This window comes from Tinamus guttatus, unplaced genomic scaffold (genome assembly GCF_059628265.1).
Source record: "Tinamus guttatus ecotype Peru unplaced genomic scaffold, ASM5962826v1 Tinamus_guttatus_pri_ptg000702l, whole genome shotgun sequence".
Taxonomy (NCBI): domain Eukaryota; kingdom Metazoa; phylum Chordata; class Aves; order Tinamiformes; family Tinamidae; genus Tinamus; species Tinamus guttatus.
In genome coordinates this window covers 751,145-777,623 of record NW_028289236.1, presented here as the reverse complement: position 1 = coordinate 777,623, position 26,479 = coordinate 751,145, and the positions used below count along the sequence as shown (strand labels likewise).

The following is a 26,479-nucleotide window of genomic DNA, read 5'->3' as shown; positions in this document are numbered from 1 at the left end:
ATAAAAAAATTCTTCAGTGACTCCTTCCTCTGGATTGTGGCCTCTCTTCAATAAGAGTTTCTCCTTCCCTTTTTTGTTTTCCCCCCAAATCTAACTAAATGGTCATCTGAAGCAAGCGAAAATGAGGCTGCAAAACTTTTTATTCACTTTGCTACTTCAAGTCTGTTTCCTGAAGGGAGGCTCGTGGGCTCAGCGCACGGAAATCGACAGTCGAGTCGCAAATGCTCAAGGTAAGCCTGGGCCACCCTCCAAGGTGTTTTACTGCTTTCCATCCACCCTGAGATTAGCGGATGAAAACCCGGCTGCCGTTTCGCTCTCTGCATGGCTGAGCTGGGCTGTATTTTGCTGTTGCAGCTTTGTCAGGAAGTTTTGGAGTGCAGTAGCATTTCCAGTGCAGGGCAATGTGTGTTTGAAGAGTGTTTGCTTGATGCACCTACCTATCTTTAAGGTTTTTTTCTGCTTCTCCTTGGCTCTTACTTACCAGGTGTGTAGTTATTGGGACCTGGGGTGCAGAAGGGGAGGATGACAGACAGCTGCTATCGGCTTAGCTTTGCGAAAGAGTTTGATTTTTGTCACCGGCTACTAAGTGCTATTTTATTTTTGCTCTCCTTTACAGTAATATTTATGCCAAGATGTTTTGGAAAATCATTAATTTATTGTTTTGTTCATTGTTATTATGTATTGTTAGGGGGGATTCAAGTTGTTGCTGTAGCTGCATGTTATATCAAATGATACTGGTCTCACAGAGAAGCCCTTTGAATGTAAAGGGGAAAAAATACATAGGAAGCTGTTAAATGCAACAAACTGATATTTTCTGAATGCATGCTCAGGTATAATCCTGTTTATTCTTAATGGCAAGGTGGAAATGCCATGGGAGAGTGAGCTCAGCTATACATGCATGCCTGCATGCCCTCACCAGGGATGGTTATTTGAAAGAAGTCCTCTTAATGCAAAGCCTCCGAGCGCAGCAGGAAGGGAGCTGGATTGAAGAAGTGCTTTGGCGAGTGCACGCCAGCTCCATGCAGCCTGGGCCGGGGTGTGCAGCGGGCGATGGTGTTGGGGGGATGCCCTGTGACTCCTCCGTCTCTGCGCTTGTCCTCAGACTGCCCCGTGGACCTGTTTTTTGTGCTGGATACCTCGGAAAGCGTCGCCTTAAGGGTGAAGCCCTTTGGGGACCTGGTCACACAAGTGAAAGACTTCACCAACCGGTTCATTGATAAGTTGACAGACAGGTAACTCTTTTTGCTGCTTTTTTAATTTTTATTTTCTGTGGCTGCAAGAGACAAGGCAAGCATGGGGAAGGGCCTTGGGCATGGCGGGATGCCCCAGCAGAGATGGGAGGAAAGCAGGGCTGCCCAGGGGATGTGTGGGGGCATCTCCTCCCTCTCCTCCCTGCGCCTGCCCTATTCCTGCTCCGGCTGCTCTGAAGGCGGCAGTGTGCCTTAAGCAATCCTGTCCGTGCCCGCCCCCAGGAAAGCAAGGGCTTCCTTGGAGCTACAGGAATGGCTTCCCTACCCGGACAGGGGTGCAGGCCTTGGGGCAGGTGAGGGGTGCCCCTGTTTGGAGATGGAGCTCCCAGGGCAGGCAGAGAACCTGTGGTGGGGCTTTGGGCCTGCTGGTGAACCGTTTCTGGCAACAGAGTATGTCAGAGGTGCTTCTCAAGATGCGATGGAGCCGGATGCAGTGCTCTGACCCATTCAGCTGCTCCCCTCCCATCCCAAATGCGGATGCCCTGTGGCCCCCCAGTTAGGAAGCCTCTGGATGCCTGGCTGCATCCTCGTACCAGGGAGCTCTGTGCTAAGACCTGACCCATCAGCCTGGCAGCTCCCTCCTCTGGATGCTGTTTTGCAAGCTTCTCCAGGCAGGCGGAAAAGAGTGCTGGTGCCCAAATGTGCAGCTGGGAGGATGTCCTGATGCTATGAGCACCAAAAGGGGAAAAGGCCCTTTCCTCAGGATGGGTGACAGGCAATGTGCATTTTGCCTGCCCTTTGTGTAGGCATAAAGACTATGGTACAAGACATCATTTGACCAGGAGCCTTGTACTTTGAAGTAATCTGCTGGGACTCTATCATCACAGCTTGGCACTTATTTAAGGCACTTGGTTTCAGATAGAGCCCCTGCAGCATGCAGGCAGGCAGACCGACTTCCCAAGCATGTCCCAAACACCTCCAGGCCTGCCCTGCAGCTCTTCATCTCTTCCAGAGAAGTCACCCTGCCATCTACGATGACGCACATGGTGCTGCCCAGCATCTGGAGTGTGCAGTGCTGCAGGTGGCATGAGGTGGTGGCAATGGGTCTGGTTGTGGCAAACAGCCAGGAGAGTGTAGGGAAGGTTGTGGGGGGATACTCACAGGGAAAAGCTGTTGCAAAGTACAGAGAAGCTGATTTTGGAGGAGTGAGGGGGTTTCGTCCAGGCTCTATGGGAGGCTATTCAGCCTCATCCATTCAGAACTGGTCCCAGCCTCCCAGCATCCTGAAAAGACCCATTTTTAGGCACTAGGTATGACCCCAGGCTGAGGCATTTGGAAGAAGCAATGCCTCTGTCCTGCAGACACGTACCCATGTACTAGTAAGCACAGGCTCCCTTGGTGCTACAAAGCAAACCCAGATCAGCCTTCAGAGGAGGGCTTCAAGGCACTGCTCGTCCCTGTAAGTGTGAGCATCTTTTGGAGGGAGACATTCCATGTTAATTTTAACGTGTCCAGGAATTAAAAATTCATTACAACCTCCCTGGAAATGCTGTATCAGTGGCCACCTATCTTGAACATATGTACCTTATTGTCTGTAGGAAAGTCTGCTGCTCAGTTCCAACCACTGCAGTTCACCATCCCTTTGGGGAGCCTCTCTGCCAAAGCGTCTGGCCCTTGGGGGTGTCTATCACCTGTCCTTCACTCCTCCACCTGCTCTGGACAAGCCAACCAGCTCTCACAGCTGGAATTTGCACTTAAAGCATATCCCAGCCTCGTCAGGTTGCCATGTCCGACGTGTGCCGAGGCACGAGGGTTTGACTTGCAGGAAAGCAGTGAGCCCTCGTAAAGTCCTGCTATACTTGTGTGAGGAATTGCATTTTGCCTTGTGAGCTGGTGCAAGTGAAGCAGAGCCAGAGGTATGTGGCAGGGCCCAGGCAAGGGCCGGGCCTGCCCAGATGTACTGAAAGCTTATATCCTTGCCTGTCCATGCAGGTACTACCGTTGTGACCGAAACTTGGTGTGGAACGCAGGGGCGCTGCATTACAGTGACGAGGTTGTGCTCATTAAGAGCCTCACCTCGATGCCCAGCGGCAGGAACGAGCTGAAGAACCGAGTGTCAGCCGTGAACTACATTGGGAAGGGCACATACACGGACTGTGCCATCAAGCGAGGCATTGAGGAACTGCTCATTGGGTAAGGCGGCAGGCCACCTCGGTGCCGTGGCTAGGCATGCCCGGGGAGATGGATGGGGTAATTCCAGTAGCAACACTGTGATGGATGGAGGTTAGGAGCTCTTGGAGAGCTGTGCACCAGGCAGAGCCCTGTGCTCTAGGCTGAGCTGTCCCCACACAAGAGGTGGTGGTCACTTGGATACTAAACAGATGCCAGAGTGACAGGCTGCTGGTGCTCCAGCTTGGCTGGGATGGGGGTCTGTTGGTGTGCTGCTTGGGGTGAGTGTCTTGAGGTGCCTAAGCTGCCTCTCTTGGGCTAAGTGTGTGTGCTAAACCCTTACAGCGGCTCCCATCACAAGGAGAATAAATACCTGATCGTGGTAACTGATGGACATCCCTTGGAAGGGTACAAGGAGCCTTGTGGGGGCCTGGATGATGCTGCCAATGAAGCCAAACATCTAGGAATCAAAGTCTTCTCTGTTGCCATTTCTCCCAACCATCTGGTATGATCATGCGGGCCGGATGCTCCCTGCAGTACTCACGTGGTGTTATGTCCCAGGTGGTCCCACAAGACCACCAACACAGTATCAGCTGGTGCAAAGGAGAGGCTGAATGCCCCAAGCGCAGCAGCTGTATTCAGTGATGAAGGGTCACACAGCATAGCTGGCTAGTGGGGCCCTGAAGCTCCAGGAAGGCCACAATGTGGGAAGGTGATAAGGGGTGGAGGGAGGGTGCAGCTCTCCAAGGTGTCCTATGGAAACCCAACCCTGATGTATTGCCCCGGGAAGGTCCCAGCTGGGTGCCTGCAGGTCTCACTCTGCCTTTCCACCCCAGGATCAGCGGCTCAACATCATTGCCACAGATCATACCTACCGTCGCAACTTCACTGCCACCAGCCTGAAGCCAACCCGGGAGCTTGATGTGGAGGAAACCATAAACACCATCATCAACATGATTGTAAGCATCACCTGCTCCCATCCCCTCTGCAGCTTGCCCCTTCCTGGGCTTGCTCGTCCCTCACAAACCCCTATTCTCTGCTTTTTGTCTTGCAGAAAGATAATGTGGAGCAAGTGGTGAGTGTGCCCTGGTCACAGCAGGAACCCCACTTCCTCATGGCAGGCACCATCCTTGGTGCCTGAGCTGATGCTCTGCCCCAGCATGGGGAGGCAATGCCTCCCTGCCCTTGTGCAGGTTGTTCTGGACTCCGCAGGGGCTCCATGGGTTTATCCCCTTGCCAGTCTGAGCATCTGCTCCCTGTGTTTCCCATTGCCTCTAATGCTATTTTTTCCTTCTCTCTGGACAGTGCTGCTCCTTTGAGTGCCAGGTGAGTTGGACATTTGAGGCCTTCTATTCCCTCTCCTTGTGTTCCCTCCATCCCAGGCTGTGTCTCTGTCCCTGATCTAATCCATGCTTCTCTCCTGCCCTCTTGCAGCCTCCCAGAGGACCCCCTGGACCTCCTGGTGACCCAGGCAATGAGGTAAGGAAATAGCCACCAGTCATGGCTGTTCTGCTGGGGAATTTAGGCAGTAGGGCTGGGTTTATCAAGAGTGCTCCAGCACCGGAGAGGAACCCATGGCCTCTCCTTAGCCTCAATGAGCATGAGGAAGAGGATGGCTCTCCTTCCCAGCCAGCCACTGGGCAGATTTCCAGAGAGCCCGGGGTGGGGTGCAGGACCTCAGTGCCCTAGCACTGCACCCCGGTGATGTGGGTGTGGATTCGCTATGCACTTCCGTGTACCTTTGTCCAGGCAGCTGCCCATCTTTTCCTTCCTGTGCATACAGAGCACTGATGCTAAGACTGTCTCTCCCCACTTCTGCCCAGAAGACCATCATTTTATGCCCTAGGGTGATAGACTAACTTTTTTTTCTGTCTTGTGTTTCAGGGAGAAAGAGGCAAGCCGGGTCTTCCTGGCCAAAAAGGAGATGCTGGAGATCCAGTAAGTAATCTGTTCAAGTGCTCCAGAAATGTTTTATTCGGAGCACTGTGCCTTTTGGCTGGAGTTCACCAATGCATCCTCAGTACCTGAGCAACCATGCAGTGTGGGATGGGATGGGCACCTGGTTGAGGGCTGCAGCAGGGTCTGCCAACCAGCACCTTGCATGGCCAAGGTGGCCCTAGGACTCCTCTCTCACTCCAGCTTTGCACCTCCCTCACTGTCCACTGTGGGATGACAGCTTTGCCCCTACGTCACTACCTTTCCATGGGATGCATGGTGGGATTGCAGCCAGTCCCTCCAGGGATGGGAGGGATGATGTTGAGGCATCTCCACCCCAAGGCTGTATCCACCCCACTGACTGGAGGCTGCTGGTTCTCTCTTCTCCCTGGTGGGCAGCGGTGCGGGCAGAGCAGGGCAGACCTGCTTCTCCATCACTACAAGGCTTCCTTGTTCCTCACCCAAAATAGCCACTCTTTCTGGAGGGCACTGCTGTGACTCATGTGTGCTGGCATGAGCATGAATTCTAGACTCCCTTTTGTGCCCTCTGCCACTACAAGCACAGCAGTGTTGCAGGGAAGCCTTTGGTAAATAATAAACTAATAGTATGAAGAAATTTTTTCTTTCCTCCACCCTTTTTTACTAGGTACATTTATTTTGGGAGGTGCATTTCTCCTGTGCATATAAGTGCAGTTAGTCAGTGTATGTGCTCTCAATTTGGAAACCCCATGACATGAACCTTTTCTTCTTTTTTTCTTCCTAAGTGTTTTCTGCCCTCCACATCTATCTGCGATGATGTGCCCCATGCTCATAGTTTCCCTCACCCTGAGGAAGGGCTAGGTTATTGGTCTGGGAGGGACAGGAGATGAACACAGGTCCCTCTGCCACCCACAGTAATGCAATGTTCCCGGCCTCCTATGCACTGGAGGTGGGAGCAAGCAGGGGGCCGTGGCTGGAGTCCAACCCAGCAGCAGTTTGCACCAAGACCCTGCATGCCTCTGGCTGGAATAATAAACTTGACCTACTTCTCCGCTGTGTTTTTGACTAAATTGCAAGCTGCCACCATCGGCGTGTGAGTATTATGAGAGGGACAAAAGCACAGCCCAACAGGACGACCTTTTTGAGAGGCAATGCAGAACCATGTTTCAAAATCTGTCCGTTAAAAAGTGGGGGTCAGTTGCAGACCGAGAGACAGGGGGAATCTGCCCCCATAGGGATGGGAGCTTGTGCCCAGCTGCTGCTGGTATCTGCCTTTGTAACACTGTATTTCTATCCTCCAGGGCAGGCCAGGTGACATGGGTCCTGTTGGCTACCAAGGAATGAAGGTACTTGATGCTTTGGGCTGTGGGCATTTCTAGGTAAGCTGCAGGCTCCAAAGTACCATTTTTTTTCATACTTTTTTTCTTTCTTTCATCTCTAGGGTGACAAAGGAACTCGAGGAGAAAAGGTGAGGGTGGCAAGGACGTGCTGAGGGCCTCTCCAAGACCCTCTGCCCACTTGGCCCTGCTTGTCTTGCTGTGCCTGGAGCAGCTGTCGGGCTGTCTGGCCCCGTGTGGCTGGATGGCATGGAGGTCAGGCCCACATCCGCACATGTGTGCACGCACATTCCTCCTGCCCAGCCTGGTGGCCACTGCATCTTGGATCCCTTTTGGCACTCTCCACACCAGGAGAGAAGGGGGGTCTGGTAAGGGCAGCCTCAGGGAGTCCATCCATGTGCTGCAAGACCAGCGGCATGTGAAGTCCTGCCCCTTCCAACTGAGCTGGCATGGGGACAGCAGTGCACCAGTGGGATGAATCCTCTCTGCATTAGGGGCCTGACTTCTCTCTCTTTCCCTTCACAGGGCTCAAGAGGAGCCAAGGGAGCCAAGGTCAGCTTCTGGCTTTGTACCATTTATTCTTTCACATTGATGCTCAGCAGTGGGGGAAAGGGCTTTTGGAAATCCCTTCTTCACAGTGTCTTGTCTCCATTTCAGGGTGAGAAGGGCAGGCGTGGAATCGATGGCATCGATGGCATGAAGGTAAATCCCTGTTCTGGGGCACTTTGCTATCCTGAAGATGCTGGATTTTGCACAGACACTGCTCCAAAACCATTTTGGTGTCCTGGAACTAAAGCCCATGCAACCCACTACAGTGGGGTTCCCTCACTGTGGGGCCCTCTACCAGCCAGGAACAGGGTTGGGAGCACCCCTCCTTTGGTCCTGGGACCTATGGACAGGGGCTTCTCAGACACTGCTCATGGAGATGCTCATTTTATCTTTCTAACAGGGTGAAGCTGGATATCCTGGTTTACCTGGCTGCAAAGGCTCACCAGGATTTGATGTACGTACTCCCTGGAGTCAACTTTTGTTCAAATGAATGAGTGCATCCCACTGGAAAGCTATTCCTATGGTCTGCAATTGTGGGGATCACCCAAGGAAGGGAGCTGTGGCCAAGGAATAGCTAATTGCCATACTTGGAAATATGCCTATGCATAGGCAATACTCATCCCAGGCACAGCACCTCTGAGGGATCACCAGAACAGGCTTTCCTGTCCTTGCTATGATGTTTTCCCCACTAGTCTGCACTGTGCTGGGAGCGTGTTTGGCTGAGGGGCAATCAGGGGAATGCCAGATAGGCAAAACTAAGGTTAACGAATTCCAGCCGGCTGTGCCCAGCCGCTATACAAACAGCTCTTCTGGAGAGCCTGGTAATGGCTTTGCTCTCAAGAAGCCAAGCAAGGGAAGGAAAATCCTAGAAGCTGAATCACTATAAGACCCAGTAAGTAAAATTCTGTCTATGTTAAATCTTGTAGCTTTTATACCCATGTGTTGCAGTGGGTGTTTTCTGCCCTTGTATCAATAAAAAGACCTTCTGCCTCTCTGCAAGTAGGCTTGAAGCACCAGAGCTACTTGTTTATGGTCTGTGCTATGCAGAAGGCAAGAAGAGAGGTTCTCAGGCTTCCTTCTGGCATTAGACTTGGGGATCTGTGACTTGTGAATAAAGATGCTCATGTGCATATAAAATGACAAGCACAGACCCAATCTTTGCAAGTTAGATTTCCTAAATTTGGATACCTCATTGAAAAAATATTAACCTGAAATAAGGCATGATCCTACCCCCTAGAATACAATATAAGGATAATATAAGAATACAAAAAAGGATATTCAATCACCCTTTTATGTTAAATTGTGCATTGTTTGTCAAGAGCAGACAAAGAGGGCGGCACAGATAACCACTGAGTCCTTCCTTGAGTCTTGGAAATGGGTCATCCCACACTAATTAGAAAAGCAGTGAGAGCTTTTGGAGGGCTCTGGACACCATTCTTCTGAAATTACATTCCTTCAGTTTTGCCTCCTCATTTCTTCTGGAAGGGGGCATCTTTTTTCTGTGCCTGTTTTCCTGTGGGTAGTGACACTGTCTTGGTTTTCAACAGGGAGTTCAAGGTCCACCTGGACCCAAGGGAGATCCTGGTGCCTATGGACCAAAGGGACAAAAGGTAAGCCATGGGGCACCCACGATACATGCCTCCTCCCTCCCTCTCCTCAGTGTGATGGACCAGTGCAGGGGTAGTGGAAACTCTTGCCCGAGTAGGAAGATGCTCCTCCCCCCCTCTGCAGATGGTGAAAGCACAACAGACCTGTACAGGAGAGATGGATGCTCTGGATTTAGGGGCACAATCAAGAGCAGTCGATCCATTTCTTTGTGCTGGAAAGTGGCTTCTGCAGAAGAGCAGTCTGCATTGGGCCAGTGGGTTGGTGAAGGGATATGCTGGGATTGGGGAACAGTCCAGGGAAATGCTGCCCAGGCAGGGTGGCCAGGGAGAGACTGCAGGCTGGGTAAAAGTAAAGGCATTTTGTGGCAAGTTTTGGCTCCTGACAGTATAAATAGCATGGGATCCATCCTTCAGTACTGACCAAAGTCTTAATGGCACCTTGTATCCTTGTCAAGGGGGAACCTGGAGAAGATGGAAAACCTGGCCGACAGGGGATCCCTGGAAGTCCTGGGGAGAAGGTTGGTGAAATGTCTGTGCATGCCTTGTCCTCGGCTTTGCCTAACTCCAACAGAGCTCCAAGACAAGATATACCTGCTGCCCCACTGCTTCCCCAGGATGCTACCAGTCCCAGAAGGTGTTGGCAGCATCCCTTGGCGCTCTCAATATGTGAGGAGCCCCAAGCCCTGCTTTGCAGGCAGGGGGAGAGATGCTCACTCCAGCCATAGCTTTAAAACAGAGTCTGCCCAAGGCTAAATTGTGCTGTGCTCTGTTAGCACATGAGGCTTTGCTCTAAAGCCTGCTTATCTGTCTTGTCTGAACCTCTGTGATTTCCTTATGCAGGGTGCACCTGGCAACATTGGTGAACCTGGACCGACAGGAGAAACAGGAGATGAGGCGAGTCCTCTACATGTACCAGTGGTTGTCCCCTGTGTTGGCAGTCCTTAGAGCCTGAGACCTCTTCTATTTTTTTGCAGGGCTCTCCAGGTGCAGATGGTCCAACCGGAGAACGGGTGAGTAAGACAGTCCTGCTGCTGGGCACCTTGCAGGCAAGGCAGGGGCGAGAGCTGGCAGGGCTTATCCCTGTGCTTGTGAGCTGCATATTGCATCAAAAAGAGCAGCTGGGCGAACAGTGCTGGGGCAGAACTCATGGAGATGGGAGCTTCGAGGGAGGGTTTTACCCTCAGCATGGTCATCTTATGCCCGTGCAGGAGTGGGCAGGGGAGCACAGACCTGATGGAAGGCAGCTCCTGAATTCACATTTCCATCATCTCCTTGCAGGGAGGCAACGGAGAAAGAGGCGCCCCAGGATCTCCTGGTGACCGTGGGCCCAGAGGAGAGCCGGTAACTGCATCCGCCGAGCAGCTTCTGGCATTTGTCTGCGAATAGGAGCATGTTAGGCAGCAAGGAGCTAGAAATGGGTGCTCGGTGACTAACGCATCAGTCTGCAGGCCAACTTGACAGCACTTGGCAAACATCCAGGTGTACTTTCTGAGTGCCCCTAGCAAGCACAGTGTATGGGGACAGCGGGGCTTGGAGGGACCAGATTCAGCAAGCCTAGCACATGCATCTCCATCACTGGGACTATCAAGTAGTGGTTTGCTGGTCCTGGAGAGCAGAAGCTAAGCCTGGGCAGCCAGCCTGCCACAGGCTTCCACACGGGATGCATTAGGCCCCTGGATCTTTGGCACCAGGGTGAGGAATATTCTGCCTTCACCCAAGGAGGACAACCATGGGTTGCCTGCAGAGGCAGGGCCTGGGAGAAGGGGAGCCGAGCAAAATCCACCTTGCTCTGGTCATTAGAGACTGGAAAGACATGGCTGCTGTTCTGATCCAGGAGGTAAGCTCAGTGCTTCAGTGCCATCCTGAGAGAGCCCTGATACTGCCCCTCTGTAATTGCCCCCTAACCTTGCGTCTCAGCAGCAAAACAGTGAAAACCCAAGGGACAGTGTGCCCAGAAAGCCAAGAACAGACAGAGAGTAGTCAGCCCTAGCCTGGCAAGCTGCAAAGCCATCTGCAAGGGACCACGAGGGCAAGTGAAGAGCCAAGGTTTCCTCCTTAGCACGTACACCCTTCTCAGGCTCAAGGCTGGGTGTGGATTGGTGCAGAGTTTGGGGGTCTGGGTACCTGTGACTCACTAAGGAGGGCAAGGATGCTGTTATCCACAGGGCGGTGTGCAGGAAAATGTGTGTGTGGATGAGGAGAAAAGGGACGAACATCCCTTCCTTCCCCTTTACTGAGACTAGAGCTACTCTGGCCGAGCAGGAGTCACTAGGAAAGTATTTTGCACGCCTGCCATGGCTGAGTCACTGAGAGTGTGCGTGTGTGGGAGGAATGGACAGAAGCCACTGTCCAGCCAGGACAAACATGTTACAAATGGCAGGAGGTGCCATGTGCCAGAAAGAAGGACCGGGGCAGTGGTTGAGCTGGTGGGAAGGAGGGTGCCTGCAAGGAGGATCCTGCCAGATTGCCAATAGCATCCTGCCCTCCTTTTGCCACTGTTTGTACCTAGTGCCCAGGCCAGAAGGAAGACTCAGAGGGACCCTGGGAGACAGAGAAGATAAAATGCAAGGTTCCATCCTTGACAACAGCCATCCTATGGCTAGCAATGGGAAAGCAGAGCCTGTCAAGGGGGTAGGGCCATTCAAGGATGGGGCTGGGACATGGGATCTTGGCCTGCTCATCCCCTCTTCATCGTTACAAGGACAGCCAGAACCTGCCACCAACACATACCAGCTTGGTGGGACAACTCTGGGGAGGGCATGGGGAGAGAGCCGTGTCGAGGAGGGGGCAGCCTGCAGCTGGCACATGATGAGGAGCTCTGGAAAGGGGCTCCTGGCAAATTTCCATTTCCTGTTTACTGCTCTGGGAGCGGCAGCTCCGCTGTATGTGGTGTGCGAGGCAGATGTGCGCGAGAGACGAAGGCATGTCAATGCCTTGGAGTTAAACTGTTAAGCAGATGATGGGCTGCTTTGTTCCAAGTTTCAGTCCAAGCACGAGGTTTGCTAACCTTGCCAGAAACGTCTCCACCAGTGTTCAGGGCCCTTTGGAAGTTATGTTTCATATTTACTGTTTGGCTTAGGCATATAGAAGCTTCTCGCTTGCAAACAACAGCTTTTGGTCACGACGCTTTGACGGCTTTCCTCAAGATTTTAAGTCAAGGATGGCTGTTGCAGGAGATTGCTGAACTTCTTGGGGGGGGCTGGGAGTGTCTGAATCTTCATGCTGGGGGTTTCAGGTGGAGCAGTGCCTCTTGTAAAGATGCACATCTTGCAGCATGTGTTGCTGGCTCATCTCAGTGCACGAGGACTTAGTTTTAAGGCCCTACCTGTCCAGCTCATCATATGGGCATTAGCAAACAAAAAGGGAGAGTGTCAGCAGTGAGGGGGAATGCTACTGAGCACATCGTCCCATGCCCTTACTGTGTGAAATGTCCTCCAGCTGCATTTTCTTGGAAATCTTGTTAACTTGGCAAGGACCAAGTCTATGTGAAGGCAAAGGCACACACTACCACACAGAGGCTATTATCAAAGTGGGCTGGTTCTCTCTAGTAATTTGCTTTTTTGGATTAAAAATGTGCTGAGACACAACGCCCAGTGTCAGGCAATCCCATCCTGGGGGGGGGGGCTTCATCTTGGCTCCGAGGTAGCCATGTTATCCGAGGTGAACTCCTCTCTTTCTCCCCACGCCACTGAGAGATTCTTGCCAAACGTCTATGACCTGAATCTGTTTGAAGAGCCTGCTTGTTTGGATGACTGAATTTGTCACATGCGCTACTGGTGCTGCATTATTGCATGCAAGACCCTTACCCATCTCTTTGAGTTTCTTACCTCTTCTGTGTGTGTTTTCAGGGAGAACCTGGACCACCGGGAGACCAGGGGCGGGAAGGACCCCTCGGGCCACCTGGAGAGTCGGTGAGTGTGTGGATAAACCTTCTGAATCACAGCTAGTAATGGCTGGGGCAACAGGGAGACTGGGGTTGAGGGCCAGCTGATGGCACAGCATCTAGGGGGAAGGTTCTCAACATCTTCCAGACTGGGAAATGGAGCCAGTGCAAATGGGTAGGAATTTCTAGGAGAACCTAGAACATGAACATGGCTATAATATAGAGGGTTGGCTGGTGGACTGGAGACGGAGAAACCTCCACGTCATTTCCCAGTCCTCATAGAAACAGATGCCAACAATCTGACAGGCAGATTTGGAAACTGGCAAGTGTGAGCTGCAGCAATACACAAAATTTTCAGGCCTCAGGCCAAACTTGGCTTGTTCTGGTCATAGGAGCCAATGGGACAAGTTTGTGTGAGTAAAGATGGCTTGACGGGGCCCTAAAAGTGTCTCTGACACCGTTGGCATCTGCAAATGACCCATCCCAAAGCCAACATTACTCAAGTATGCTCACTGAGAAGGCTGGCTCTCCCACTCTGGAGTCAGCTTGTCCTCACTTGCCTGGAGATCCCACTGGCTTTCTGGAGAGCAGAGTTGGCTACCTATAGCTTAAGAAAGGATTTTTTTTCCACAGTTAAAGGCTCTTTCCTCCCAATGCTTTACTAGCTCTCAGTCAAAGCTTCCAAGCCCAGAGTTGCTGCTGGGATATAGGATATAGCGCTGGTTGCAATAACTAGTAGGGTCTTTCTACCCAAGAAAACCTGCTCTGATGTACCCCAGAGTCTGTCCAAGGGTGACAACACCTTTGACCTTTACAAAAAAAGAGCTGAAAACCATAGGAAAGTATTGCAATAAATGTTCCCGTGCTGTTAGAGTAGGGCTTAGCTAAGCAATGAGATGTCAAAATCAGTATGTGAATAAAGATGAGACAGCTTTTAAGCCTCCTATGGTGAAACAGAGTATCAAGGAGTCCTGAAGAAGATCTGGAGAATGACAACTGTGAAGGGGCCACTACTGTGTTGAAATCATCTGATGGAGTCTACCATCAACCCTGATGGAGGACTTGCCTCACATAAAGTATGAGGACAGGCATGATGTGCCAAGGTTTTTCTTGCCCACAGCTAAGCTGCCCTCAAGTCTGCTTTGTGCTAGCGAAGGACACCAGGCTAATTGTGGAGGATTCTCCAGCTCCTGCTGCCACTAGCTGAGCTAAGCTCCTGCTGCAACTGAAGAGCATCTGGCAGTATCTATTTTGTTCAGCACTACTGTAGTTTCCTCTGAACTTAGCCGTTTTCGGAGGTGGCACCGGTAGAGAGGCAATTCTTTGGCTATGTGTCCAGTGCAGCAGGTTGGCAACGGCAGAGGAGGAAGGACTAGAATTGATCTCTACATGGTAGAGATCAGCTCTGACTAGGGTCAAGAAAGGAAAAGTTATGTGTAGAAGACAAAGTTTGGCTGAAGGTTTGATGCAAACTTGGAAGTAAAGTCTGTGTAAATGCACAGGGAACCAAAATGGGGCAGACCCTGCCTCCAGTCAATCTTCCTCAGTGGGGAGGAGGAGAAAAGGGACAGCTGCAGCAGGTCTCTATCCTGCCATGGAGCCTGCGTGGGCCACCAGTCTTCTCTTCCCAGGGATGCTGGATCTCAGTCAATCCCCTGTCGGAGAACAAACTGTTACAGCAGCAGCTCCAGTACCTTTCCAGACCAAAGGGCTGCCCTAGCGCCTCAGTTGTCAGGGAGATTTTAAAAGCAGTTGCAAAGCTAAGATTTTTTTTTCCATAAACTGAGGAAAAATGCTTTTGCTTGGCCAAATTAAAAATAAATGTGTAATTGGGCTTGGGCAAGGGGAAGACTTTGGCAAACGCAAGTATTTTTCAAGTCATGTTATCTGCAAACTCTGACTCATGGAGTGTATTTCTCTTGGCAAGGGCAAAAGGCTCCCACTAACCTGTGACTCCATTTCACCCTCTTTCTGCCTATGAGAGAAGCTAAAGGTCATTTTGCTCTTTCTTTGATCTCTCTAGCAGGTTTTGGTGGTCCCTGGCTGTAATGGTTGTACCTCCTGTGGTCTTTGTTGCACCCAGAGAGGAAGTGGGCAGGGAACTGCTAAAGATTTTCTTTTTGCAGTTCTACATTTTCACTAACTCCTATGCTAGTGAGACTATTTACAGACAGCGTGAGCCAAAGGTATCTTAGATTCAGCTTTGGCTGATGTGAGCGATCATGTGTTTCTACCCTCTCCTGTGCTCTCTCGTGTGGGAATAGTCACATGTCTTAAAACAGCCTAGAGCTCCACACGGCACTCTGTAAATTTAAAATGCTCTGCCCCCATCCATGTATGTTTGCTTGTAACAAGGTAGATGAAGTGACCAGGGATGTTTGGCAACTGCTTTTTCCATAGCAGTGTCATGTAAAGAGGAATAAAGCTGATGAAGAGGATTTTGGCTTCCTCAACTTCTGGGTGGCAAGAAAGAAGAGCAGCAAAGTTGGACAAGACTGAGCACCATGGTAAACAGCTCATACTCCCGGTGGGCACCATGGTAAATGGATCTGGCACAAGTTGCTGATATCTCTCAGAACAGCATTGGAACTTTGAAGAAGAGGTAGACAAAAATTCTCAAAACAGTATGATTTCTATGTCCAGGTTATTCAGTTCCACCAAGGGCAGAAGGAATCTGATATTCATAGGAACTTCATAGGATTTTCAAATTATGACCAATTTTAGGGGTAGGCAGACCTCTCGGGCAGGATAGACGTACTGCATGTTGTACCTGGACCAGCTCTTGGTCAAGAACATGTTTGTCTCTTAAGCTGCTCCAAGACCCTTTCCAAGATTGGCCTTCCTAGATCTTCACAGATCCGAGCTCAGCTTCAGCCTGAACCTGAAACTGGACACCTCAACAGCCCCGCTGTGCTTTTAAGCACGGGTTACCCTAGGCCTCATGACTTCCTTGGTGCTGGTAGTCACAGCAAGGCTCCTCCTGCACAGCATCAGTACTGCCCACAGTACGGAGCCCACGTCAGGTCTCCCTTGCCCTACCACTTAGCAGGGTGCTCAACTGGAAGCCATGTTAGGCAGCCTCATAACAAGCCAGTTACAGCCCTGCTGCTCCTTGCAACAGCTCTTGGAGCTTCTTCTCACTTCTGTTAATCCCATCAATAGAGCAATGCCATCTGTTAATCCCCAATTTTGTCAAATCTGGCCAAAGCACAAGTGACTCACTGATGTGTGCAAGGCACAAGGTGGTTGCCCCACCCACCGTGTAATGACATGAAGGATCCTACTCTTCACTGCAGAAGAACCAGAGGAAACAAACCTGTGAGAGCTCTTTATATTTTTCTAGGGTGAGGCTGGACCTCCGGGACCCAAGGGGTACAGGGGAGATGACGGCCCCCGTGGAAATGAGGTCAGTGTTGTTTCTTCACACGGTCATCCTGGGGGGGAGGGAACACAGCATGGGAAGACCAGGAGATGCTGCTCACTAGGGCTGTCCCTGAGTACCACAGATCTTGGAAATGCTTTGTGTATGAAAACTCAGCTGCTAGTTTGCTGGTGGACATATCAAGGCATTTTTGTGGGCCCCTTAGGCTGGGCCACCTTTTGTCCAACAGCTAGAGACAATTTCTGAGAGAGGAAGTGGCCACACCGTAAGTGATGTGGCTTCACACCACAATTTGCTTCTCATCTGGCAGAAGCTTATGGAATTACTCTCCAAGGGCATAAATGTCAACCGCCCAGAGAAGCTCAATTCCTAGCCCAGCTGTGGGCTTTGCATTGCTCTCGTGAGCAAAACATCTCCTGTTGTGATCTTGAAGGAGCTCGTAGGGGCACAGGGGCCTGCAGTTTACCCTGCCTGCTGCCCTTGAAAGAAAGCAGACTCCTTGTAAGCTCCCATTTGTGTTCTTCCAGTACAGTGGGACTGGTCTAAGGTAGGGTATGAGGGATCAGAGCACTGCTGGAAAACCAGCAGCAGGTAGTTGCCTCAAAGACATCATCTTCCCAGCTCACAGGACTTTGCAGAATGCTTCACTGCTGCTTCATCTCTTTTCAGGGCCCAAAGGGAGCACCTGGAGCACCTGGGTTGCCTGGGGATCCTGGCTTGATGGGAGAAAGAGTGAGTGTCCTTTTTCAGCCTCTTTTTTTTTTTTTTTTTTTTTTTTTTTTTTCTTTTCTTGGATTGACATGCAATATGGAAAGGATCAGTGGTAGCTTGGCCCCACACAGCACTTCCCAGCTCATGAGGTACTTTCTAACTGCTTGCAATGGTGCTCAAACCACCAGTTGTATATTTTTCCAACAGTTTGTTGTGGTGATCAGCTGCCTGAGGAGCGCAGGATCTTGCTGCCATGCCGTCTAAGGGGTCCACTTTTCACATCTCGTGTTCCTTCCTTTCTAGGGGGAAGATGGCCCTCCCGGGAATGGCACAATTGGATTCCCAGGTGCCCCTGTAAGTTTTATATACCCCTTTGAAACCATAACATTATTATTTTTGCTTATCTGATCTAACATGCTTCATTTTCCTCATCCCCAGGGGCAGCCAGGAGACAGAGGTGGACCAGGCATTAATGTAAGTTTGTTGCGTTCTCTCATACTCAATGCAGATTGCCCTGTTTGATGTATTCTGGCTGGTGCTTTGGTGAAATGGTTTTCCCAATGCAGACTACTCCTCCAAAAGCAGTTGCACTCATAAGACCAACATTTGGGGTGGCAAGTGCTACCACTGAGTGGGAGCTGGACAGTGCCTATTGCAGGGAAAGTCCTGAAAGTATCTGTCTCTTTATAGCACTGTAATTTGGTGCTAAGCAGCCTGTGCATTTCACCAAGCCAGTTCTCTTGATGTCAGCGTGTGAGCCAACCTTATCATGCACTTTCCATGCAGAAGTCTCCTCTTCATCATTTTTCAGGGAACAAAGGGCTATGTTGGTCCTAAAGGTGATGAAGGAGAAGCCGGAGAGCCTGGCAATGACGTGAGTAATCTGTATAAAGCTGAATCATTTTTCTCCCTGAACATGGTGTGGAAGCTCTGGGCTGGATCTAGCATTATCTTGCTGGTGGGCCAAAGCCTGTCAGATTTTGTTGGATTACAAGCAACCTTGGCCACTGGGCAACACCTGATGACAAGGGTAGCTCTTTCCAGACATTCGATTTCCGCCCTGTGGCTTATGATTGGCACCTCCAGGTTGGTTGGATTGAAGTTTAGTAACGTCTCCAGTATGGGCTTGAATGCTTCCAGGTTTTATACTACCTGTGCTGAGCCATTACGCTGGAGAAGGGAGACTTGTTCATCCCAAGCCAAAGTCCTACACTTTTTTTTTGTTGTTGTTCATTGGGCATAGCAAGCTCTGATAATGCTCTCATGACAACACTACTGTTAAGTAGGACTCAGCTGATGTCTGGAAGTGTAAAGTGTTGTACATTATTCTGACATGTACAAATCTGTGCTTTTTTCTTTGTTTGTTTTTTTTTTCTTAATTCAGAATCCAACGTCAGGTCCCAGGGGCAGCAAAGGTGCAAAGGGTCACAGGGGACCTGAAGGCCGTCCGGTAAGTAAAGACCCTGAAAGGATTTTGCACCAAAGAGCACGGCATACTAGCTGATACAGCTCCCAAGAGCAGAGCTCGCAGCAGACTTCCTCAGGGTGACCCCACATACAGCAGTAGCAAGGCAGTTTGAAAAGTCACTGCTGTGGCCTAGTATATGGGTCTCTGAAATTAGCAGCAGATGTTTATGCAGAGCCAAGCAGAATTCCCTCTGAGGGAAATTCGTCTTCTCTGACATTCACGTTCATCCCAAATCAGAACAGCAAACACAAGTGTTTGTGCATTTTCCTGAACAAAACATTCTCAGATGACCGAGTTCAGCTATCATGTTTCAGCATTTTGGAGTGGCTATGAAGTAATTTCAGCTCATGCTGGGTCACTGATTGCTTGTGTTGCTCTGAATTTTCCTGGGAGTACGGGAGAGGCATCTCCAGAGTGAAATGCACCCATTGCCCCCAGGCATGGTGATGGCAAGGAAAGGGCGCATCTTGACTCGCCCCAGCAGGACACATGATGTGTGTGTTTGCTGCCTGTCATGAGCGCTTGCCTCCCCACCGTGGGAGGCCCAGTACACGTGGTGGCAGGGCACTATCTCAGGGCAGTGTCCAAGCAAATGAACCTCAGCCGCTGGGGAGCTAAACGGTTTTTCCAGCCTAAGCTCTGCGTTGCCTACTGAGAGATAGGCAGAGCTCACTGGCTGCTTTTGTAAACACTCTCTTAATGCTTCTGTTTGACAGGGACCACCAGGACCCGTCGGGCCTCCAGGACCAGATGTGAGTGGGACAGGATCTGGACTCTGTTTGCTTCCTTGGTCTGCCCTTCCCCTGCACCACCCTGCAGCTCCTGAGCAGAGGGTTGCTGTTGGGAAGGCCTCATAATCATGGACTTTTCAGAGGAATACAAAACCGATGGTGTCCCCTTATTACTGTCCCCATGAATCTCAGGGAGCAGATTTCTCTCCTTGATTGACGGTCCAGCAATAGCAAGTCTCTGGGCTAGATGATGGAAACATCTCTCATGTATGTAGAAAGGCTTTAGTATTCTTCCTAGCCTAGCCCTCCCATTTAACTTTAAGATGAATTTTATGACATTCGCCCAGCAGGGGAGGGGCATGAACCATGTATTGCCAAGATCAGGGTCTCCCCATGTTCTGGTGAACAAGCACCTAGTCTGCAGCACCCAGCAGAGGCCCAGCAAGTTGGATGTTAATCTGGGACCTTCCATACAGTCTCTTTGTGGCAGTCAGAGCAGTGGGTGCAGTTCATTGCCAACAAATCCTAGTCTTCACTTGCTCCAAGATGAGCAACACATCACTTATTTCCAGATGAAGGTGTGTTTTGAGGGCACATGGCAGCAGCTGGGCTGGTGAGCATCAGAGGCACTTGGGTAAATGGGAACCAGATAGCCTGTTAGTCAAGGTTCTTCTCTGTTTTCAGGAATGTGAAATTTTGGACATCATCATGAAGATGTGCTGTGAGTATCCCTGTGTCACTTCTCCAGCTTTTTGGCCCTGTTTAGGTCCTTGTCAAGAGGGAGGTGGCTGCTTTGCTCAGGTCTGTATCAGGCAGAGGAGCCCAGCAAGCACTCTGCATCCTCATGAGAGATAAGCAGTAAAGCCATGCTCTCCTCTGCTAGCCAGAGTGTTGCAGGGCTTGGCTTAGTGGTGCAGGTCTTTCCAGCAAGCCAGACAGTCCCCAGGCAGCACGGAGAGTGATGCTCACCAGCTGGGACAGGGGACATGGCTCCCTTTCAGTGAATAACCTGCTGGGAGCTGTGGCAGGGAGCTCAGCAATGGCAGGGTTGGTGCACTGGAGAGCAATCAAGCCAAAGCGCTGGGAGGAAAAAAGGGTGAAAGTCCTCCCTGCAGCTGGGAATGTAGGACAGAGAGAGAAAAAAAAAAAAAAAAAGTGAGTCCCGTGTGTATTGCTATCCATTCTCCAAGCCCTGGGACTTCCAGAGATTCCAAGCTTGATTTCTAAAGCCAGTTGCACAACAGCATGTGTGTGTGCTGCAGATCAGTTTGCCCTGCCTGTGCTGGTCCCATGCCTGCTGCCCTGTGTGTATAAAGTAACCCTTCACCAAAACTGCCAGCAACATTGCGTGCAAATCCATGTGTGGACCATTTTATAGCGATTTTTCAAGAGCAAGGCCTGACTCTTCCCCCTTGGAAAAGAGAAATCTGCTTTCAGACTGTGACTGATATCGCTCAGAGTGTCCTGACCATAACGGAACAGAAGTAAACACACTTTGCAAAAGATTTTAGGCCCCACGCCAGTAATGAAGTGCTGGAGTAGCACATAGTGCTTAGCGAGTATAGTTTGTGCTCCATAGTTTGATGATTTACTTAATCCTTCCAGAATTAGCCTGTATTTATATTTGAAAGGGAAACATCCTTGTGTTGAGAATCAGCTGTGCCACATACAGCGTTTCAGGTCGCAGCAGCACAGTCTGAAGCAGGAGAGAGCTGGATATTTCAAACAGGAGGGAAACCTCCGTGAGCAAGCAAGAATTTGAAATGTCCAGATAAATTGTCTTAGATTTGCAGAAACACAGACTTGCTGTCTAGTTAGTGTATGCAAAACAGCTATATCCAGTGTTTTAATGTTCTCTCTTTCTGTCTCTTCTCCTCTAGCTTGCTGCGGTGAGTATTACTTGGTTAAGTCTTCTATAAACATGTTCTTGCTCCCTTTCCCTGCTCTTTTACTTGTACCATAAATATGTGATGAGAGTACAGGAGTGAGGACCAACCATAAGCAAAGTAAGGGAAGGTTGCAAGCTCTCTGGGAGGGCACACAGGCTGCTGTGGCTCAGTCCCAAACCACAGAAAATTGTTGTCAAGGTGCCCCATGCCAGCAAAGCTACAGGCAAAATTTCCCTAAATGTTATTGTAAATGAAAGGAACATCACTTTAGTAAATGCTATGGATCCAGCACTGTTTCCTTCTCACAAAATCTTGCTCCCATCTGCAGAGAAAGTTACGACGTTTGTTTCTGCAGAGCTGTCTAGATAGGTTGGGTTGGCAATCCATAGGCCTGGAGCAAGGGCCAAGGATGCATGATGTCCATCAGTCATGGGAAAGAGTGGAACAAGCTGAGTCAGCCTCCTCAAGCCCACCTGCATCACCTCTGTCCTCCTGGACTGGGTGAATGGCAGAAGTGAGGAGGCTTCTAAGGAAATGTTTCCACAATAGGTTACTAGGTGTTTTATGGCTACTGACATCTTAAAAATGTCTTAAAAGGGACACTGAGAAAGCTCTGTGTAGAAAAATTAGCAAACTGATCAAACTGAACAAACTTGCATCTCCCATGCTTCTATTCTGCAGTTTCATTTTGTATCATGCTCTGTGGGTCTATAGCGCACAGGGCATCTAGTCTGTCACCCTTGTTTTCTGGGCTATGCTTCTTGGCCAAATATACTGCTCTGGCAGAGCTGTTGAGACAAAGAACATAAACCTCTGCTCCTGTGCTTTGCTGCAGAGTGCACGTGTGGCCCTGTTGACCTCCTCTTCGTGTTGGACAGTTCAGAGAGTATCGGTCTGCAGAACTTCCAGATTGCCAAGGATTTCATCATTAAGGTCATTGATCGGCTAAGCAAGGATGAGCGTGTGAAGGTGAGATATGCCACATGTGTGTGAGATATGCTCATGCACTCACAGTTATTTCTCCCTGCAAGCAAAGAGACAGGGAGATGACTCCACAAGACTTAGCTTCAAGTGTGTAAGATGGGCCTTTATTCCTTTCAGACTCATAGAGCAGCAGAGATGAGACAGTGAAGTCTGTTGTTCCAAAATACAGACATTTCCCTTTTCTGGGCAAAGGAACTCTGTCTGTTATGGCTGTAACCTCTTCCTCTGTGTCCCAGAAAATAAGAGTTTATAGGGGACTGTGTTCTCCTAATCCATCAGTCAGTCTCTTGAACTCTTAGTTGTTATTTTGGGAGGCTGCAGGAGATCACACATGAGATGTGTTGCAATTTCCCAGAGTATGCCAATTACCAGCTCCTTAGGCACCCTCTGCATGCTCCCAAATTTGGATGTAGGTAGTCAGTTAAACACACTACTAATGATCCTTGCTAACCAAACAGCAGTATTCTCTTAACAGTAAGTCTTTCAGTCTGAAGAGGAACAAAAATGTTTACTCTCCTTACCCTTCCCTGTGACCTGCTAAGCATGGGAAATTCCACCAACTCCCATGCTTTGCAAGGAAGGGTTGAGATCCAGTTTTTCCTTCAGGTAAAATCAGACATATCTATAGCACACAAGGAATGTAAAGCTGTGAAGACCTATCTCCAGATACATCTGTAGGCATACATGGGTCTCCTTGGCTGGCAGAGTGTCTTGTACTGAGACCACTGATCTGTGAAACCTGGATTGAGGTCTTGTTCCAATACCCCTGAGACACCATGTCCATTCTCCTTTGTATCTGTTCTACCTAGTGTTCCTCTGCTCTGAATAATACTCCCAAGGAGAGGCAGCAAAGCTTGTCAGTTAAGGCATTCAGCATGGGAGATGCAAAATAAACCTTGAGCAATTTTTCTGAGCTCTCTGGGGCCCTTCTGGCCAGTTATCTGGCTTTAATTGATTTCTGTTTCTTCAACAGTTTGAACCTGGTGAGTCACGCGTGGGAGTCGTGCAGTACAGCCATGACAACACACAGGAGCTTGTGGCCATGGGGGATGCCAACATAGACAACATTGGGGCACTCAAACAGTAAGTCTACACACTGTTCAGAGACCCAAGCAAGGGCCTCCCTACTCACAACTCAGCTTCCACCTCTGAACCAGTGGCTCCTGCAGGTAGTAAAGATGCTAAATACTCCGTAAGGGAAAGCAGTGACTGCTATTATGTCAGTCAGATGTACACTGGCAGTACCAGGCCTATCCTCTATTTCCCCACTCTGGGTTGTCTCCAACAGGCAGTATAAGCTTGTCACTTGAGTACTACAAACACGGTCCCTACAGATTTGTCTCCTCTCAGCTTCACAGACACAGAAATTGTACCAAAAGCTCATCTCCTTGGTTTACTGGCACTCGGGCATGGGCAGAGTTCAGGCTTTGACATCTGCCTCCGGCTTTCCCCTCACTGTCCTTCAGTCTAGGAAAGGGCTGCCTTGCCAGGCCATAGGTTCCAGCTCCCCTGGAGCATTCCTGGCCACAAGTCACTTACAAGAGCAGCCACATCTTTGGCTAGCAGCTTTGTAGGTGGTGCTGATGCCAAGGAACTTGCCAATTGCCTTCCCAAAGCCCTGAGCAGGTGAGATGCTGCCTTGCCTTGAAAATATGTTGGCGGACTATGTGTTACCAGACATTTCAGAGATGTATGTGGGGCAGGACTTCCAGACTCCCTGCTGCCTGTACTTGCAGGGCAGTCAAGAACCTGAAATGGATAGCTGGTGGCACCTACACTGGAGAGGCTCTGCAGTTCACCAAGGAGAACCTGGTGCGGAGATTCACGTCTGACAAGCGTGTTGCCATTGTCATCACAGACGGACGCTCTGACACTCTGCGGGACCCTACACCACTCTCTTCCCTGTGCGATGTCACCCCGGTAAGAGCATGGGAGCCTAGGCAGACTGGTAGTGTGGAGAAGCGCCCTGACTGACTGCAAGAAGCACCATGTATCAGAGTAGTGCAAACTCCCTGTGTGTCTCCACATCTTTGCTCTCTAAGGCCAGGGCAGGGAGGAATACATGTGTTCTCATGGAGAGGGACAGACCATGCCTGTTTGCTGTTGAACATAGTCATGCTGTGCCCCTCTCACCTGGCACGTCTGCCTATTTGAAAAGACCTGGTGCTTCTAAGCAGTCTAAGCAATGAGCAGGCATATCTATGGATGCGTTTGTTACACACCAGTAATGGACTTTAACTTTCCTGCAGGTGGTTTCCCTTGGGATAGGTGACATTTTCCGGAATCCCCCAAATCCAGATCACCTGAATGACATTGCTTGTTTAAGCAGACCCACCAGACCAGGACTGTCTATTCAGAGGGACAACTATGCTGAGCTCCTGGATGACACCTTCTTGCAGAATATCACCTCATACGTCTGCCAAGGTGGGTGAAAGCCCTGCGTGAGGACAAGTGGAAGCTATGGGATGCCCTGGCCTCAGACTGGTCTTGCTCACCACCCCTGTCAAATTGTAGAAGCCCCAGGGATCTGACTGAAGGCGATAAGAAACATAACAAGTGACATTCTCTCTTTTTTTTTTTTTTTTTTTTTTTAATCTTTTTAACAGAGAAGAAATGTCCAGACTACACCTGCCCAAGTGAGTATTCACTTAGCATGCCGTAAAACAAGGATTATGGATGTGGTAGTGGGGGCAAGGGACATCTGTATCTGTAAGAATGTAGAGCTGGGAGACCTTTGGCAAGGGTATAAGCAAGAAGAAGGCTCCTGTGCCCTGCTTCTGGCCTTAGATATACAACATGGGGATCTGGGCTGGAAGAGTAGATCTGGTCAAACTCAGACACTTATAACAGGCTGAGTGCATAGACATCAGCTCAAAGCACTTGGGGGCCTGGGCTAAGAAAAGCCTGAACTTTGCTTTTCTGGTACCTCCTAAAGGAAGGCTTTGCCAGACTTAGTCCTGACTCATGGATTTTCACTGAGTCAAGCAGCAAAAAATCTGTCACTACGTGGTAGTTAGAGCACTGAGTCAAGAACACATTGGGAAAGGAAAAACAAGAAAATCAATTTGAGAAAGCGGGTTGAAAAGCCACTACAAGGAGGAGTTTAGTCAGATACATCTTAAAGGCAGAAGTAAAGCAAATGCAAACCTTAGATTCATCACGGAAACAAGTCTGCCCGGGAAATGAATTGGTATCCCAGACAAGAAGGAGCAGTGCAACTCAAGGGGGTGGGGGAAGTGTGACAAGTAACAATTGTCATTAGATGAATTAAGACAAATAGGTAAGGGAGTGCAGCCCTGCACTGACCAATAAAAGAAAGAATGGAAGAATAGAAGTGTAGACTAGTGTTAGGATAGGGGAAACTGGGGCAGTAAATAGCCAAAGACTGGAGATTTTGTAAGTATGCCAGAACAGGAAGCCTGTGAGGCAATTAGTGACTTCAGGGGCCTTCCACATGAAAAGACCCAGGGAAACAGCATGACAACCGTCTCTCCTTGCAGTCACCTTTGCTGGGCCAGCAGACATCACCCTCCTGGTGGATAGCTCCACCAGCGTCGGGAGCAAGAACTTTGAGACCACCAAGAAGTTTGTGAAGCGGCTGGCAGAACGGTTCCTGGAGGCAGGCAAGCCCGCCGACGACTCTGTGCGCGTCTCAGTGGTCCAGTACAGTGGCAGGAACCAGCAGAAGGTAGAAGCACAGTTTCAGTACAACTACACAGTCATTGCCAAAGCCATTGACAAGATGGAGTTCATTAATGATGCCACAGATGTCAATGCTGCTCTGCGGTATGTCATGGGGCTGTACCAGAGGTCCTCCCGTGGAGGGGCGAAGAAGAGGGTGCTGGTGTTTTCTGATGGCAACTCTCAGGGAATCACCACGAGGGCCATTGAGAGGGCTGTGCAGGAAGCTCAGCAGGCTGGCATTGAAATCTATGTGTTGGCAGTAGGCAGCCAAGTCAATGAGCCCAACATCCGTGTCCTGGTCACGGGGAAGAGCGCGGACTATGACGTGGTCTATGGGGAGCGCCACCTCTTCCGTGTGCCCGACTATACCTCTCTGCTGCGTGGTGTCTTCTACCAAACTGTCTCCAGGAAAATAGCTGTTGACTGAGCAGCTAGGTGGGTTTCTACCAGAGCTGTGCCTGCTTCCATCTTCCCTAAAAATGAAAAACAAGCCCCAAAAAAACAGTATTCTTGATCAACCTGAGGAACTTGTGTCTACACAGATAGCCATAGTGCCACAGTCTGTCTGTGCACAATCCTCTTTCCTTTGTTCCCCCAGCTTTTTCCTCTGTGCCTCTACCCTCTTGGCCCCCAAACCTATGACTTCCTTCCCTCCTCCCCTCCTGCCCCCAGCAGGCAAACACAAGAACACCTAGCAATAAAGCCTCCAGAACAACAGAAACAATCCACCAGTTTTGCCAAGAAAGAATCAGGATGAGGAATTTCATACCACTAAAGTACTTGCCTGGTCTTGCAAGGTTGATTATGCTCTTTTCAGATACCGTTTTTCATTTCCTCAAACTTCAGCTGAGCACTTGCCTGGCTCACAACGGTCCTAACCCAATACTGTGCTTCAAGTGAAACTTCTGGCACTTCAGCAAGCTTTGAGAGGGGATCGTTGTCTCGACTGGCAAGTTTGAGTCGGATCTGGCACGCTGATGA

At 50.0% G+C, this 26,479-nt stretch overlaps 1 protein-coding gene across 1 annotated transcript; it reads left to right on the top strand.

The window, feature by feature from the left end:
* On the top strand, nucleotides 1-26,479 carry COL6A1 (collagen type VI alpha 1 chain). Its single transcript, XM_010228490.2, has 35 exons — nucleotides 1-230; nucleotides 1,103-1,232; nucleotides 3,183-3,383; nucleotides 3,705-3,864; nucleotides 4,196-4,318; nucleotides 4,414-4,434; nucleotides 4,665-4,685; nucleotides 4,794-4,838; nucleotides 5,244-5,297; nucleotides 6,575-6,619; nucleotides 6,715-6,741; nucleotides 7,136-7,162; nucleotides 7,268-7,312; nucleotides 7,560-7,613; nucleotides 8,707-8,769; nucleotides 9,222-9,284; nucleotides 9,607-9,660; nucleotides 9,741-9,776; nucleotides 10,045-10,107; nucleotides 12,615-12,677; nucleotides 15,993-16,055; nucleotides 16,701-16,763; nucleotides 17,046-17,096; nucleotides 17,181-17,216; nucleotides 17,554-17,616; nucleotides 18,127-18,192; nucleotides 18,927-18,962; nucleotides 19,626-19,662; nucleotides 20,822-20,830; nucleotides 21,666-21,799; nucleotides 22,788-22,897; nucleotides 23,551-23,734; nucleotides 24,064-24,238; nucleotides 24,421-24,450; nucleotides 25,315-26,479. The coding sequence occupies exons 1-35, from the start codon at nucleotides 122-124 to the stop codon at nucleotides 25,923-25,925; spliced, it is 3,072 nt and encodes a 1,023-aa protein (XP_010226792.2). The 5' UTR covers nucleotides 1-121; the 3' UTR covers nucleotides 25,926-26,479.